Source organism: Rhinolophus hipposideros (genome assembly GCF_964194185.1).
Source record: "Rhinolophus hipposideros genome assembly, chromosome: 6".
NCBI classification, from domain to species: domain Eukaryota; kingdom Metazoa; phylum Chordata; class Mammalia; order Chiroptera; family Rhinolophidae; genus Rhinolophus; species Rhinolophus hipposideros.
Window position 1 is genome coordinate 63,440,189 of NC_138052.1, and position 18,287 is coordinate 63,458,475.

General features: G+C 36.2%; 1 protein-coding gene across 5 annotated transcripts in view; it reads left to right on the forward strand.

The window, feature by feature from the left end:
• Positions 1 to 18,287, forward strand: part of MYO1B (myosin IB) — a 172,807-nt gene that overhangs the window by 126,862 nt on the left and 27,658 nt on the right. For all 5 annotated transcript variants that reach the window (XM_081051487.1, XM_081051488.1, XM_081051490.1 and 2 more), the window contains exons 14-18: positions 6,786 to 6,890; positions 8,957 to 9,019; positions 12,290 to 12,490; positions 13,868 to 14,094; positions 16,689 to 16,889. In XM_081051487.1, coding sequence (XP_080907613.1) covers positions 6,786 to 6,890; positions 8,957 to 9,019; positions 12,290 to 12,490; positions 13,868 to 14,094; positions 16,689 to 16,889 — 797 coding nt within the window. The remainder of the gene's footprint in view (positions 1 to 6,785; positions 6,891 to 8,956; positions 9,020 to 12,289; positions 12,491 to 13,867; positions 14,095 to 16,688; positions 16,890 to 18,287) is intronic.

An 18,287-nucleotide genomic window follows, 5' to 3' on the forward strand; every position in this document is an offset into this window, starting at 1 on the left:
GGAATACCTCCGTTCCGTAGTTCTTGAACTTAGCTGCACATTGGAATCACCTGGGGAGCTTTTGAAATTTCAGATATCCGGGCGGCACCACAGACCAATATATCCTAATCTCTGGGCGTGGGGCCCCAGCAGCACAGCAATATTTTAAAGCTCCCATGTGATTTCAGTGTACAGTCAAGGTTGAGGCCAACTGTTCCTGTAAACAGTCATCTCCAGAGTGAACTGTAAATTCCAGACATATGTGTGTTCTTGTTGTTTGACCTCTGCTCAAAATGCCCTGTAAAACATCCAGCCTCACCTACAGTTCATTTCACATAAACTTAATCTGTATAATATAATGTTCCTAAAACCAAACAGGTCACATTTTTACTCTTTAAACAGAACTTTCCGGCAAGGCCAAATCCAACCAGTCACGTGTCTATAGCAAATCTTATCATGTCCATAAATTCAGTAGAAGTTAGTTTTCTCCATGCAGTAAGTGCTTTGGCTTCCCCCCTTCCCCAGTTCCTTGAGAGGATTAACATTTGTTTTTCATTATAATGAATTGTTCTTCATTTTCCTGTCAAAATCTTCTCAGATTCATCTTCCAAACCTTGATTTTTAAAAAAATCTATTATTTATTTTATAAATAAACTTATTTCAGGAGATGTCAGAATAGAGATTTGGTGGGGCACTTTTAAGTGCCCTTTGCTACAGAATCAGAAAGATATTTTTTCTTTTAATGTATTCATATACGTATATGCCCAGGTGTCATCTTGCATGTTCTTGGATTTTCAACAAAATTAAAACACATACACTTCAGGAAGCCCATAGGGTTGAACACTAGGAAGCCAGGGAATTAAGGACTTAAAATACCACAAACTGAAGTACAGGGGCTCAGAGTATGACTTAGGAAGAAGTAAGTATTCAAAATCCATATCAATGGAAAAATGAAAATTTCTGTGATATTGTCTACCCAAATAAAAATAAACTGATGGAATACAGAGAGACTCTGTTTCTGATCTTCAGTGAAAAGTGACTGCAGGAATTAAGGGTTCTGCTATTTAGAACACCCTGGGTGTCACTTTAAAAGTTGGACAGTTAACGTCTAGAATTTTTTTTTTTTTTTTTTTTTTTTAGCATTTCTAATTCTGCCTCATGACCCCATTGACAGTTCCTATGAAAACATTTTTCAGCTGAGCTGGTGGAAACCTTTCATTCACTTTGGTCCGTCTTTAAACGGAAGAGGGAAACTGATGCATTAAACCATGGGATGATGACACATGGAGTTGACTGCAAACGTTCCAGTGCCAGCTGGGTGAATGAATAGCTCAGCCTTGCTGGCCGCATGTGTTCTCATGTCAGTTTAGAAAACAGATTAGTGGAACATTGACACTAAACATAAGGTGAAGTGAAATAAAAGTCACAGAGGAGGAAAACCTAGCTATAAATCCTTGTAGAACATAAGTCCAGTTTTATAAATGAAGAGAATGATAAGCTAAACACTCCCATTCTACACAATTAAGTTTGGATGTACTTATAACTGAAAACGTAGCCTTTTACCCCTGAGAAATAGTTATAGCATCGGTATAAAATAACAAATGCCATTCTTTAAAATAATAAAATTAAATTCAAAACAGTGCCGAGCAATCTAAATTGCTTCAACTTTTTTCTAAGTACTTATCTGATTGACAGGCATTAAAATGGGCAGGTAGTTTAATGGGGAAATTATTAGTCTCCTGTAGACCAAAACAGGTCTGCAATGGATAAGTATTTCACTTTTTGTACAATTGCGCTAGTGTCATACAAAGTGCTAGTTATTTTCAACCAGGCATTCCTTATTTTGCTCTTAGGAACCTCATTGGCAGTGGCCCATGTATAGTAAGGATATGACAGTCTAGATGCAATGACTGTTTCAAATAAAACAATCTAAGGGTTGGGCAAGAGTCAGTGTAGCCTGGTAAGTCCGTCTCATGATTAGAGGATTTCTTTTCTAAACTGTATTAAAAAGAAAATGGATTCTGGTTACAGAAACACCTTCTTTTCCAATTTCCATCATTGTTCTTCCTTTAACATTTTAAATCAAAGTCTATTTAAAAATATTTAAGAAGAACACTGTAATGCTGTTTTTCTTTAAATTTACCATATTTGAGTATGTACCTAGAAGAAAAATGTTCTACTATATTTAAAAGGAAATTTTGTAAAACTTGAGGCAGCCATTCAATTTCCTAAATGTCTAAAAAGGACAATATTTAATGTTAAATATTTTCCTCTTATTTGGGGAGTTTTTAAAAGTATTTTCTAAACAAAGCAGTTCTTGATTTCAGGCCCATTGCTTGACATTGTGATTTTTAAAAATGAATTGTTAAGTACATCTTTTTTTTTTTTTTAATAGGAACACTTATTATTATTGGGGACTGCCCCAAGGCGCTCCAGTAAATCTTTTCTAGGACCAATAGCGCATTTTAAAGCAGTAATAGAGTCCAACTCCTCTAAAACAGTGATGTTATACTCAAAGTTCTAGAACTTATAAATGTACTGTTTCATACATTACACAAGAGATTTCATTGTGCGTAATATACCGAACCCCCTGCCGAACTTGATATATCCAAAATTTGGTCTCAGATGAAAGTGTTGAACTCTAAGAAATATCAGTTAAATATGTAATCAACAGTACTTTTTGCTTGAGTAAGTCATGGTGTTTGTGTTTGAACTGCCCTCCCCAGAATATTCCTACCCAGAATATTCATCTGCAAGATCCTCCCAATCCCACCATCCCAATGACGGACGCGATAAAGCTGTCTCCTTTATTTTACATCTTCCTTTCAATATTTATTGCTTTTAAAGTGTGCAAGATTTAAATATCTGTCTTAAAGAGAGTATAATAAGATAGCATAAGTCTCCTCTATAAGTGAGAATATACAAATGTAGTGACAGGCCAGTATTTTTTGATCCATCTTTCAAAATCATTGTAAGTGGAAAGTTTATGATGGACACTTAGGAGTATAAACTTATTTATGAACTCTACTGGGAGTATGATTTTTTTTTTTCCTTTTTGATGTTGAAAGGGTGGGCTCACACTCCAGAATTCTTGAAAGAAGCCCTAGAGTTAGAAATTTTGGTGTGTTATATACTTCTAAATATAGTAAGTGCTTACTACCCAGTCGTAAATGCAGTGTAAAACAATACAGAACCCCAGAGACCTTGCTGTTTACCTGTGTTTTCTATAGCAGTCTAGTGGGGGTGGGAGTGATTCGGAACTTTATTCAAGGGGATTGTGTAATGGAAAATTCTGGATGTCCTTGTTTGAAGATGTTCCCAAAAGCTTTAGTTTTATCCCTCAGTCTTCAGGGATAAATACGGGTGAGACAGTAGAGAAAAATTCCATGCATGGAACATGGGTAAAAAACTAGAGAAAGAGGAGGTGAATCATTCATGGGAGCAAGCTCCTGCCTACTTCCTCGTTTGGAGATTTTGATTCATGAGACTGACACGTGGGAGAGAAGGCCCCCCCCACCCCCAACTCAGTGATTGCCAACCACCCTTACAGTTCTTGATAACCAAAAAAGTGTCAAAATATCTAATGCTTTGGGGCCTTTATATTCATGTGATTGTTCCTAGACTCAGTTTAGCTATTTTATAAAGGGGAGAGGGAAAACCTGGTGATACTTGATGCCTGTATAAATGGAGAAATGCATGAGACCTGTGCAAGTTGCAGCTAGGGGAACTGTTAACAGGTTGTCCCTTAGTTTTTTGCAAATTATTTTTAATGATTTACGAAATCCCATTTCCCAAAAAATTTGGGCAATGTCAACAATTTAAAGTCAGATCACCAGAAATATGATTGCCTGCATTTTCAGCAATAATGATTGCTCTGGCGGTTCATGACATGTTTTGGAGGCTGTGAGGTATGTTTGCAACAGATGCGGAGCTATTTCTGTAGGAAAGTAAGCTGGTTTCTGCCTTGATGATTGTGCTATTCTGTTTTTGTTTTTCTTCTTTAAGCAGCAAGAAAAGGTCAGAGAGTCAAGTTTTTGTTCTTCAGCCATCTCCAGACACTTTTTTTTTTTTTTTTTACACCACTTTGTTTGTGTTTAAAGGGGCGACACAGCACGTATAACACAGGGTTGGGTCACTGGTGGGAAAGAGGAGGTGCTCTGAATCTTGCTGAATCTCTTCACTCTTTCTGTGACCTGCCAACTGCCTCTGTCCCTGACTATTTGGGTGGCTGTGTCGTACCCATTTTATTTTTCCTGGTAATTTAGAATTAGAAGCTTTAGATTTTCAAGCCTTAGGACTTCAAGCAAGTTACATGGTATATTATTATTTCAGTCAAACTGTTTTTATCCTGAAGAGGTCTCACCTACCAGAACCACAATTCAGATACCATATATAGGTATTGTGGTCCTGTCTTTTGAATTGATTGGAAATGTGTGGTGATCTAAAGTGTTATGCCAATCAGAAATATAGCCTGAATGGTAAAAATCTGTCATTTGCATCAATAAATAACTATCAATAAGTGTTTACTTTTAGAAGTTTATTGCAAATTAAGAACTGACTGCATTTTGTGTAATCTGTCCCTTTTTGCACCAGAATGCAGTAAGTATGAACTGTTTGCAGTGACGGTCTGTTGCATGCTCCTATGTTAATTGCTTCTCCAGCTGTGTGAATTTTGCAGTAAATGGCCGTTGATTAACTGTGTGGATATGAAATACAGAATTCATACAGGGATTTTTAAAAATTGAGGGGAAATTTAATTTAGCTCTAACTTGCTCCTTAAGTTGTATTGTAATCGTGAAGCTTTGCCTCTGATTTCTAATCTGCTTGTGTGTACTTCGTAGTCCTGTTCTAGAAGTGTACTCGAAACTGTTCATTGCCACATAATGTGTCTAAGGACACTAGTTGCTCTCTCCTTCCTTCTCCTCGATAGTTGTCATTTGAAGATTTAGCATAGTTTTGTTTAAATACCAACATGGGCACAAACTTATTAAAAAACAGAAAGGATTTGCTCCATGAAGTTGTTAAAAAACACAAAGATATGCTCATATGAACCATTAAAATATTAGTTTTATTTATAAGTTTTTTCATTTGTGGTAGTAGCATTACATAAGGATATATTTTACTAAACCAAGAACCTCAGACTTTCTCGCCTATGAAGTGGCCTTATGCTGATTATTATAATAATAAGGCATCTATAGACTTGTAATCAAAACTGTTAAGTTGTAAGGATTGGAGCACATGGTTTTTAAAATTTTTATGTGAAAATGAGTACTGAGGAATGTTCTTTGTGTCCCAGACTCTATTTGTTGGAAGTATTGAACATATTCCCTTTAGTAAGAACTTTCAGGATGAAGAAAAACTTTAACCTTGAATACGTTTAATGTTAAAAGATCAGTCAGTGATAGTGCATATGTGTCATTTATGGTTTAGAGTGAAACTTTCCTATGATTAGTTAATTCATCACTGGTGATTAGAACTTCATAGCTGACTTCCAGGGAAGAATGTGTTCAGATGCTGCATTGTAAGTAACATTTAAAAATTTGTCCTAGGTAGCACCAAAGTTGATTTTGAAAGATGACGTTTCAAAAAAAACCCCAAAACTATGACTTTTTTGCTTTCATCATTTATGGAGAGATTAGAAGGCCAGTAGTTCTGTGTATTCACAGGGAGGGGTGAGCTTCATTCCGCTGTCATGTGCAGACCCTCATAGCTCATTTAGTATTAGTCCAGGACTAGCCACATCAGTGGAAAAAGAGAGGTTTATCAGTGGTGGGGTCACACCATCTTTTGCTCCCAGTGTCACCGTTTCTCTCTCTCTCTCTCTCTCTGTCTCTCTCTTTCTCTGCAAAGAGGAGGGATAGAGATGAAAATAACTAGTTTTATTAGCAGTTCTACCTCTTCCTGGATGATGTGGTTCTTGGTGAAGTCTCTTCATTCAACAGACATGCATTTTATGCCCTCAGTATGTACAGCAATACGTTAAGCGCTGTGGATTGTTCAGAAGTGATTTAGGCATGGATCTTCAGAGTTCATAGGAGATAACTCCAATATGAAGGAGAAACTACTGAGAATCATAAGAGTAATAAATGTGTGAGTCTTCTAAAAAGAGAGAGATTGAGTCTCCATTTTGTAGGTGTGTCATTCATTCATTCATTCACTCATCAAACACATATTGAGTACTTACTTGGTGTGATGTGCTATGCTCACATTGGTGAATAAGAGGCGGATAGTCCACCCTTCCCTTAGAAATGTACAGTCTAGCTAGACAGATAAGTATGAAACTAACCAATCCATGTGTACACACATATACACACATTTAGTGTGATTGTTTTTTTAAAGTGTTTGTATGTGAGAGAATGAAAGAACTGACCCTTGGTGAGGGAATAAGAGGTCAGGTCAGGAAGACTTTCTTGAGCTCCAAAGTTATATCTGAGAATAGAAGATTGAGAACTTGGGTAGCAGAGACTATTAATTTCACTGTTCTTTTTTTCCCTGAACCTCCAGGGGAAAATGTATTTATTTGTATTTTTTACTATGTGTGGGTTGCTTCTCTGTCAACTAAAATTCTTCATCCTTCAAATACTGCATAACTTGTGTATACTTCATTCATTCACTTATGTCATGAATCATTTCGTGAGTGCCTGCAGTGTGCAAGCCTCTGTCCCAGGAGCTTTGTGCTGGGCCACAGTTAAATTTGAGAGACAGTGTGTGACATTTCTCGTGGATTGAGATATTAGATGAGTGTCATTGTTATAGGAAAGCTAATAACATGGTTTATAAGGCTATCTTTATTTTTCTCCATACAGGACAACAGCTTTGAGCAGTTCATTATTAATTATTGTAATGAAAAGCTGCAACAAATCTTCATTGAGCTTACTCTCAAAGAGGAGCAGGAGGAGTATATACGGGAGGTAATAAATGAAATATAGTTTTGTAAAAATGTTCCTTTTTTACTCATAATACAAACTCTGGATTCAGAAGGGTATGTAAACATGACCCTAAAATTAGATTTCTCTAAGTTTAGCCATATTATGTCTTTTAAGAATTTGTTTGGTATGACATCTAAGCTAACTGGGATTTCTTTGCTTCTGTACTGCTAGTGCCCTGAACAGTCATGGCACACAGTGGGCGCTCAATAAATATCAGTTGACTTTGACCAACTCGAGTCTTACTGGATTCTAGTGCAATGATGTGAAATAATCATGTGTTAAGACAATAATCTCAGAGGAATGGACAAATAGCTGTGGTACATCCATACAAGGGCATACTACGCAGAATAAAAAGATACACACAGTTATGTGAATGAGGCTCAAATGTGTTATGCCAAATGAAAGCAGTCAGACTCAAAAGGCTACATATTGTATGATTGCATTTATATGTTGTCTTTTAGAAAATGCAAAGCAATAGAGGCAAAGCAATAAAGACGGAGATCCATGGTGGCCAGGGGATAAGGGTCATGAAAGAATATAACTGCAGAGGAGTAGCACGAGGGGATTTGGGGGGCTGATTGTGGTAGTAGTTACATGATACTATACATTTGCCACAACTTGGAGAACTGTACACCAAAAAAGTCAATATTGCCGTATATAAATTTGAAAATATTTTTAGACTTTGTTCAATCTTGGGAAGCATTGAGTTCCTAAAAATTTATAATAAAAATAGGTAATATTTGTTGAGTGCTTACTATATACTGGGTATTGTACTAGTACTACCTTCTAGTCTCACTTAATGTAATTGAAAAATAATCATAAGTAATGTTTACCAAACCCTTTCATCCTTAATTTTAAAACGCATACTTGGTGGTCACCCTTTCATTTTTTTAAATAGTCAATGTTTTCCTAAGTATAAAATTGTTTGTTTCAAAAAAAGGGAAATTTATTTTCATTTTTGTTTCTTTTTTTATTTGCCTTAATATTTTAGTAGTGATATTACATATTTTTCTTCATTTTTATAGTGTCACATTAAGTCATTAAGAACACCGAATCCTCTCTTTTTCTGGTTTCTCAATGTAGGTTTTTCTAATGTGATTGTTATCCCCAGTGACATAGTAAAATAACCCATTTACTTGAAAGCTAAATCATAAATATTTTGTTTTTCTTTTAGAATGACCATTATACTTTAGAAATTTTTATACTTGTCTGACACCTTTTGGTAACATAAACATCTTAAAAGGCAGATTAATTATCTTCCTATTATCATAAAAAAAAATGCCCAAACTTTGGTCTGTAACTTAAAACAGTTTGTACGATTGTCTGAAACACTTTTGAGAGTACATAGAAGATCTCTAGCTTGCAATAGGAATTATTTTTTTTCCCCTTAGAAGAAAATGTTTACACTTATGGGCAGAGTATAAGCAGATACAGAATGATTTCAGGTAGCCCCACAGATTTGCCTTTGTAGCTAGCATTACAACCAGTGGATAGATTCTTGTGTCTTTCCTTCTGTTGAAAGTATTTTGTCTTAGCACTGTACTGTTTTTACACATGAAATAGTTAACCGTTTTTATATGTGAAATATATACAACATTGGATTGACTCTAAAATTAATTTTTTCCTTGTGATTACAAATTAAGAACAGAAAAATGTAGGCCATAGATTCTTAGGATCAAGTTCTGACTTATTTCCTTATAAACATTGTAAATATACACAGAGTAATATTGACCAAACGGCCTGTTGAGTAAATGTTTGGCCCAGGGCCAATCAAGTGCATGGGAAATAGCCACAGATGGGAGAGTGGAATGGGAGGCAGTCTCAGAAGAGGTCAAGGGCATTTGTTTCAATCAGATCATGTCAGTGGTGGACTGCTGCCCTAAGAAAGTTTTGGGAACGATTAGAGGACATTTGCAACACTGAGTTTACACGGGAAATATTGAGAAAGCAAGTGAAATCCAGTAGTAAGATGGGCAAAGGCTATTTTATGGATGGTTGTATTTTGGCATCATCGTATGGAATTTGATTTGTTCTGTTTTGTTTTTCAGGACATAGAATGGACTCACATTGACTACTTCAATAATGCTATCATTTGTGACCTAATAGAAAATGTGAGTATTGGGTACAGTTTTCTAAAGAATTTCTTAGTAATATAATTCACTACTTACGAATGATCTCACTGGCTTCAATGTGAAGCTTTAGTGTTCTCACTATTTTAACACTTTTCTTTAGGAAACTGCAGAGTTCTGGAGGCTTTGTTATAGTCCTAAGGGATCATACACAGTTCTTGAACACGTTCATAGACAGCTGGACATATGGATACTTAGCATGGGTTCCCCTATGCTCATCCCGTTGCCATATCACAGAGCCCATTCATGATGTTCACATGCCATGGTTGTTTACATGCCATGCCTTTAGACACACCAGTCTTTCCTCTGTGTTGGGAGCCCAGGTCCGTCCACAGCTCCTGGGAATGTGAACACTGATCGGAAGAGGCTCAGAGTAGTCATAAAGATTTTTGCCAAATCAAAACATCCATTTCATTTCGAAAACTCTAGCAACCTCTTAACATACTGTTCAATCACGGTTATTATCAAAAAGATAATTTTTGTCAAGGGCATGGATAAAAGGGAACCCTTGTTCATTGTTGCTGGGAACGTCAATTGGTGCAACGGCTATGGAAAACACTATGGAGTTTCCTCAAAAAATTAAAAATAGAACAATCATAAGATCCAGCAATTCCACTTCTGGGTATTTCTCCCAAAGAAATGGAATCGGGATCCTGAAGAGATATCTGCAATCCCATGTTCATTGCAGCATTATGCACAATAGCCAAGATATTGAAACAACCTAAGTCTTCATCTACAGATGATTGATTAAAGAAGATGTGATATAAATATATGAATATTATTCAGCAGTAAGAAAGAAGGAAGTCCTGCCATTTACAACAACACGGACAGACCTTGAGGGCATTATGTTAAGTGAGACAAGCCAGACAGAGAAAGAGAAATACTATATGATGTTCTAATATGTGGAATCTGAAAAAAGCCAAACTCATAGAAACAGTAGGTTGGTGGTTGCCAGGGTCTGGGGAGGATGGGGAAATAGGGAACATGGGTTAAAGGCTGTAAACTTCCAGTTTTATATAAGAGGGTTCAGTTCTGGTGATGTAATAAATAGCATGGTGACTGCAGTTAAAAATGCTGTATTGAAAGTTGCTAAGAGAGGAGCTCTTGAATGATCTCACAAGAGAGAAATGGTAGTTTTATTAGTGATAGAAATGTTAGCTAACTGCTATGGCCACGTTGGTAATCATTTTGTAATATGTGCATCGGATCAACAAATTGTACACCTTAAACTTAAGGTTGTATGTCAGTTATATCTCAGTAAAGCCGGACAGATTTTTATTAACAATTTTTAAAAACATGCTATTCAAGTTAAGATAAAGAAGGATAAAGGGAAAACCTCAGGTAGAACCCCAAGAATGGTTCAGGTGTAGACCTAGCACTGGTTCAGAAAACGAATGTGGGGACATTGCATGTGTGACTGCAGGTGGCCATGAGCCATGAGATTTATCAGGAGACCCAAGTATATGTGTATGAGTGTGAAAAGACTTAAAGTGTGAAAATGTATAACTTTTAGTAAGCTTTCTCAATCTAAGATTTTTATTTCTACATCATATTCTGTAGTTTACTGTATTTGAATTGATTGCAGGAAAACTGATTCATGTGCTTTAGGATTATTGACAACCCTGGCCTTGTTAACAGTAATTTGAAACAATGAGTAAACTTCTTGATCCTATAGTCTTTAGCTGTCAGTGGTAGGTGAGTGCTATGTTTCAGGAATGCAGTTACAGTCTCCAAATGTCCAGAAAAATCACTTTCTATTCATCTTTAACATGTCCTTTTGGAAATTATGTAGTTAAACAAGATATTTTTCTCTCAATATTCAAGAAATTCTTGAAATCTGTATTTTTGATTAAATTGAACATTAAAAACAATATTCTAAAGCATTACTATTTTCAATTAAAAAGTAAATTTTTTTTTTTGAAAAATCTGAACAGTGTTGGAATGTGAACACTACTATTCTACTTAACTCAAAACTCCAATGTAAAATCCAGAAAATCAGTAGATTTTCCTGAGAATTTTTTTCTGGTAAATTTCGTGAACCAGGGAATATCCTGGGGGAAATTTAACTTTCAGAAGTTACGACTAGCATTTTTCCCTTCATAAATATAACGTTGCACTTAATTGTTTCCCTTTAAGAAGGGACACAAAGAACAGTGGTCATACCCTTAATTTAACTAGTTTATCTCAGCCAAAAATCCCCTTGCATATAGATGTAAGAAACTTATGTTCATGTAAGAGCTTGAGTACTTAAAGGAAATGTTTCCTTCCAGTATCACCTAACAATAATGTTTATTCTGGAGCTGTTATGAACACATTTGATTCCTGAGAGTCCACACTTCCCCTTGGTTTTGTGTGGAATGAATCAATTCTGGTCAGAGGATGTTATGGCCTTGTACAGAGAAGGGGAGAGGACTTTGCCCTGGTGGAAGTGGGTGGGGTTGATGGTCAGTGCAGTAGATTGTTCTCTTTGGAATGGAGACACGTGGGCCCATAAGGGCAATTGAAGGAACAGCAGCCTTTATTTAGAAAAGTAGAAGATTCTTGAATTTTGATTCAGTTTAATGGGCCTGACTATTCTTGGGATAAATATGATCACAGGGTCTGAATAGCAAACAAATTGTCACTCATGTTTAACATTCATTTTATATGGAGGAATTTTATTCTAAACAGATACTTTTGAGACACAGCTTGATTGTATTGGTCGTTAAAAGCAGCATCCCAAATCACATTTTTTTTCCCTAGAAAGTAAACTTTATTTTGAACACAAGAACATCTGAAACCAATTTCCTTCTCAAGCTATGAACCGAATAATGGCCTTGGAAAACCGTGCTTTGTGATTTATGACCACATGTTATAGACTATATTGTCTCATGAGTTTCTGACTTTCAGATTTGGTTTTGAATCTTTGAGGTCTAACTTGCCTTTTTTTTTTTTAACAATATGAGTTTCAGCAATTAACCAGCTAAGGTGGCTGAGGTGACTCCTAAGTCCTATTCTATTGGGGGGAGCGCACCAGGGGATGGGAGAGATCAGTACAGTGGTCCCACTTCCCACACACGCACACCTGGGACACTTTGGAAAAGGGCTGACTTCTGTGGCTTTTTGTTATTTGTTTTGATTCTCAGCTTTTTGTTGTAACTGAACGGAATTTTCTTGTGACTAAGTTGATTGTGTTTGATGCTGTAATTAGGAATAACTATTAAAACAATACAGTGAGGAAGGAAGGAAACCTTTTTATTACCGTTCTCCTAGAACACGAATGGAATCCTGGCCATGCTGGATGAAGAGTGCTTGAGGCCTGGCACAGTTACCGATGAGACCTTCTTAGAAAAGCTGAACCAAGTCTGTGCCACCCACCAGCACTTTGAGAGCAGGATGAGCAAGTGCTCTCGGTTCCTCAATGACACGTCCCTGCCTCACAGCTGTTTCAGAATTCAGCATTACGCTGGCAAGGTATGAGGGAGTTGTGAGCACCCATTTGGTCCTGTAGGGTTATGCCTTCTAGGAAACTGTGCCTCAGAGATGGCATTCTGACCACTGCCAACTTGTGAGGATAAACTGAGCTGCTAAAATCGTGGAATCAAGGGAATATAGTCAATAATACTGTAATAACTATATATTGGTGAATGCTAGACTTATGGGAGGATCACTTCATGAGTTATATAAATGTCTAACCACTATGTGTTATACCTGAAACTAATACATTGAATATCAACTGTAACTGAAAAAAAGAAAAAAAAAAAGTTTTTTTAAATAGTAAAATCAGTTAAGGTTCAATAGAAAGAGAATCTGGATCATGTTAAGCAAAATCTTATTAATATCCATAGCTGAAAGGAAAGCCAGTGAACTTGATAAAAGAGTTTGAATGTATTTTAAAAAATTGATTTTACTATTTTCAATCTCTAAGCTATCCTATAAAAAAGATCTATCAACACTAATAAAGGGGATTTGACAATAAAAATTTTGAGTTACTAAAGACTTACAATAAAATTTTAAAAGCACAGACCATTTAAGCAAAAATAGTAAATTCTTAGATTGAGATTTTGAAATGACTGGGGAAAATATCTACTTTTTTTTTTTTTTTTTTTTTTACAAAAGCACTTAATTCGTTAGCTAAATGTTTGGGAGAATTAACTTTAAGTTACTTAATATATAAAGACAATGTTAAAAACAATTTTGACAATTGATTAATTTTTAGAATCCTAAAAGATTATGGATTGGAGGTAATACCTCTTTTCTTATACATAAGGTTGCAAACTTAAAAGGAAAAAAAATTCTCAACTGTGTATTTATATTTAGTAAAAACGAAATAAGTATATACTCTCTAAATTACCTTTAATTTCACAATTTTGGAACGTTATATTTCATTATTTTTTTCATTAGCCTATATTATTAAAACATACTTTTCTGGTTAATTTTGCTGCTAGCTTGGGATGTCTTTGAAAATTCGGTGTTAATCTTTCCTTTATTTGCCCCTGTCTACTTTTAAACCGACTAGAACTGGCACATATGAACTAAAAAGTAAAACCTCAAAAATTTGCTCAAACACCAAAAAAACAGAAAATCCTTTGAAAATGTTATGCTAACATTTTTGGAGTTTATTCTTGCTGATCCTGAAGGGTAATAGAATTTATTTTGAATTCTTCTGTGATTTACACAGATGGAATTTAAACTTGGAGGCTAATTTAGTATTACAGTGTGACTAATGTGTTGGGGATATGATGGAAAAAGAAGAGGCTGCAATATAGATAGACCTGGAATGTTTTTAACAGCCGTTTGATGTTCTAGCTTGCAGTATGTCAGTCACTGAGTCTCGTGTGTTGCTCATAGGTGCTGTACCAGGTGGAAGGATTTGTTGACAAAAACAATGACCTTCTCTATCGAGACCTGTCCCAAGCCATGTGGAAAGCCGGCCACGCCCTTATCAAGTCTTTGTTCCCTGAAGGGAACCCCACCAAGATCAACCTGAAAAGGCCTCCTACAGCCGGCTCACAGTTCAAGGCATCTGTGGCCACTCTGATGAAAAACCTGCAGACCAAGAATCCAAACTACATTAGGTATTTCTGGCACAAAAATTTTGACTGTTTGAATGTGAAGGCACTCTCAAGGAAGATCATTTTTCTGTGTCTAAAATGATCTTAACTCTGAGTGTAGCACAAACAGAGGATAACTAAAGTACTTCAAGCTCAAATAATATGGTATTTTGGGTTTGCTTAAAAAATATTCCAGTGCCCCCCCGCCCCAATAAGGAATTTTTAAAAGGCAGGAAAAGTGTGGCAGGGTATAGGAATAAATACTTAATGAAATTGGGTTATTGGCACATAGGAGTTTGCAACTTTTTATATATTTTTTTAAATGACAAGAAACAAAACGGGAATTTTTTTCTGTCAAGGTGTTACATAAAACTTTTGTTGGATTCATTTCAGATTCTTGTTATATTAACTTAAAGCACTGAAGCAAATGAGGCTTTAGTATAATTCTGGTGTTAGGAAATATGTGCTTCTTTCTTTCCTATGAGACTTATGGGTCCAGAGAACGCAATGATTTCTAAAACAATGTGAATTTTTTTCGAAGTAATAGAAAGGACTCCTTAAAAAGTGTCTCATCTCTTTTTTTTCTGCTTCTAGGGCTTCTTAGATCTTCAAATTCAGTAAAGACCAACTAGGATTAAGGCTATATGTGTATTTGGTGAACTAGATAATATAAGGTGTGTGTCTAACAGGTTAGATTTCATAATAGCATCATACACACCCACACATTCTATAGTTGTCTTTGAAAATTCAGTTATGAGGAAACTAGGGTGAGGAACACTTTTGTATTTAGCATGTTTACCTAATATTATATTAATAACAAATATACATAGGCAGAATCCCCTGGTTGATTACAATCAGGTTAGAACATGTATTAGGTAAAAATCTTAGTTTCGAAAGAAGATAATCCAGGAAACTATGATCAGTTGCTTTTCTTACTCTCAATTGAATGGATGTCCTTTTTTTTTCAGTTTTTTAAAAAAAATTCTATTAAGGTATAATTTACATGAAATGATAGGCACAGATCCTAGGTGAATGGCTCAATTATTTTTTTCACCATTGTGTACACTTAGGTAACCACCACGTAGGTCAAGACAGAACATTCATTCCATCACCCCGGAAAGTTCCTTAGTTCCCCTTTCCTTTTAGTGGTTTTAATGTGTTTCTAAGAAGTATTAATAAACTCCAAGATTGCGAATATATTATCATATTTTTTTAGAATCTTGAAAGTTTCAGGTTTCATATTAAGGTCTATAGTTATTCTGTTACTCCAGCACCTTATGTTAAAAAAAAAAAAAAAATTTCCATTTTTTTATTCATTTGCCTGAGGCTTTTACTGAAAATCAATTGAGTATATGTGTAGGAGTTTAGGTCTAAACTCACTAGTCTGTTCCATTCATCTGTTTGTCTATCCTTAAGCCAAAGAGTGGACATTATTTTTATGAACATAAAAGGAAAAGCATATAAAACATTAAGGCCAAACTCGGTAAGACTTAATTGTCCACTTATTATATATGTATGTAGAATTTATTTGACAGTCGTAGCTAGGCAAACAACCATCAATATTTAACAATGTATTAGGATATAGAGATTGTTGGGACAAGATCCAAAAATAACTATGGCTTAAACAAGATTGACATTTATGTCTTATGTAACTTCTAAGTGTGAAGACTCTAGGGCTAATAGAGCAGCTGCTTCTGTTTTGTGGCTTTGCAGTTTCCAGGGAGTTTCCCTCATCCACGTGGTCAAAGATGGTTCTCTACCATGTCAAAATTCCCAGGAGCAGTTAGCAGAAGAGCAAAGGGAGGGCAAGTCCCTATCCTTTTAAGGACTCATCCAGAAGTGTCATACATTACTTTTGCTCTGAGCCTAGTGGCCAGAATTTTTGTCACATGGCCACACCTACTTGCAAAGGAGGCTGGGAAATATAGTCTTCTCTTAGGCAGCAAAGGAGGGAGATACAGGGATATAAGGAGACAGCAGTGATTTTAACTTTATTTAAAAAGAATAAAGTTATGAAACTTTATAAAAGTTTTGTAAAAACTTTTAGTTTAGAAAACTTTTAGTTTAAAAAGTTTAAAAACATAAAGTATATACCTTTTTATTTAGGTATACAATATACATACAATACAGTAAAGTGCATGAATCTTAATTGTACAGCTTATTGAATTTTTATGTATACACCTGTGTAACCCCATCCAGACCAAGATATAAAACATTTCCATCATTCCAGAAGGTTCCCTTGTGCCTCTTCCCTGTTGATCTCTACCCCTACCTCTACCCAGAGGTAACAGCAATACTGATTTCTAACCATAGATTAATTTTGCTTGAACTTCATATAAATGGAATCATAAAATATGTATTTTATGTCAGACTTCTTTCATTCAACAAAAAATGAGTGATATTCTACCATGTTATTGGGGTTTCTGTATGTAGTGTTGTATTATTAATTTAGGTTTTTGTAAAACAATTTGAAATAATTTCAAAAGGAATGACTAGATTTCTCAAGGATAATAAATATCTCACCACAAAAATAATTATATATGATACTTTGTAAAACCTGGACAAGTAATACCCATAAGAAACAGAGTTTAATGCCTAAAATCTTTGTACTCTTTTAGATGTATCAAACCGAATGATAAAAAGGCAGCCCACATCTTCAATGAGGCTCTAGTATGTCATCAGATCAGGTACCTGGGTCTTTTGGAGAATGTCCGAGTGAGGAGGGCAGGCTACGCCTTCAGGCAGGCCTATGAACCTTGCCTAGAAAGATACAAAATGCTTTGTAAACAAACATGGCCTCATTGGAAAGGACCAGCAAGGTAAGAAATGCATTGGTCATATTTAATAATGAAGTTTTCAAGCATACAAATAACATGCTTTTGTTTTCTTTTGTTTTTTAAATATATGCTGTTAAGCGAAGAAATTCTATGAAAAATTGCATTTAATCTCTCACCCTCTTCCATCAGGATATTATTTTGTGCTAATTCTTGATTAATTATAGAAGTCTTAATTTTCTTTAAGGTCAAAACAGGGCTTATCAAATCCACATTTGGAACTTGTATGTTAATAGAATTTTTAAAATAAGTCAAATTAGGAGGGGATTTGTAACTGGTAAGTATATTTGTGTAGAATCATAGAAGGGTATAAACTTAGAGGCATCTTGAATCACTGCTGTCAGGTTTTTGCTTTTCTCTCAGCCTTTCGTCCCCCCGGCCCCTCCTGGGGAATTAACCCCAGAGTCAGTGGCTGGCGGTGAGGTCCCACTCTTTGCCCAGGTCTGCACCAATTGAGAACTAGATACAGAAGGAGATAGGGTCCAAAGTGTCAGTGTTGTTGCTAGGAAAGCTGGATTGGGGCATATGGCTGAACCTGGGGCCATATGGCTTTCAGCTCATCTGCCCTGAATCATACTCAGCCATCTAGTCCCAGACTGTGTGCTGAACCACTGCAGGCCCATCCCATGGAGCAGCCTCTGTGAGCTCGCCACATATTGAGAGAAGTTGTGTGCTGGCGGGTGGGTGTGCTGCCCAAGAGAAATCAGGCCTTGCCTGTGTAGTGACCTTCCTTCTGCTTTCACCAGTCAAAGAAGGCACGCTTTTTCTGCTGGTTGTAGAAGCTCTCCTGACTACTCCAGGAAAGCCAACGTGCCAATTTTATGGGCCTAGGCAGGAACTTGGGGTTTTATTATTTCACTATACTGGTGTTACCTTCACATTATTACTGGACCTGGCCTTTCACAGAAACATCAGCAGTATTAGATACCCTGTGTTACAAGAAGGTAAACTCCAGACACATGGTGTGGTCTCCGATGCATAATTCAATACCCAAATAATGTAAATTCTGGGTACTGTTTCAGTTCCCTCTGCTAATTTTCAGGGTATTATGGTTAACATGTGCCATAGTACATTGAGCCTGTAGTCACCCCCTGCCTGGCACTTAATCCACACGTTGGTGTGGTAAAGTGAAGTTTAAAGACTCATGTTGAAACCAGGGTCCAGGATGGAGAGAGGTCAGAGCCAAGACCAGGCCTTGCTTCCGCTATCTAAAGCCCATGTTTCATTGCACCCCCATTGGTCTGGCAGTTAGCCTATTTCTCAAGCTCTGCACACAGTCTGAGGGGCAGGAACAATGTTTAAAATGTTTTTAAGAATTAAATAGGTGAGTTCAAAATAGATCTGAGTTTCTTGCATACCCTCCTGGCCCTGATTAGTTAAGGG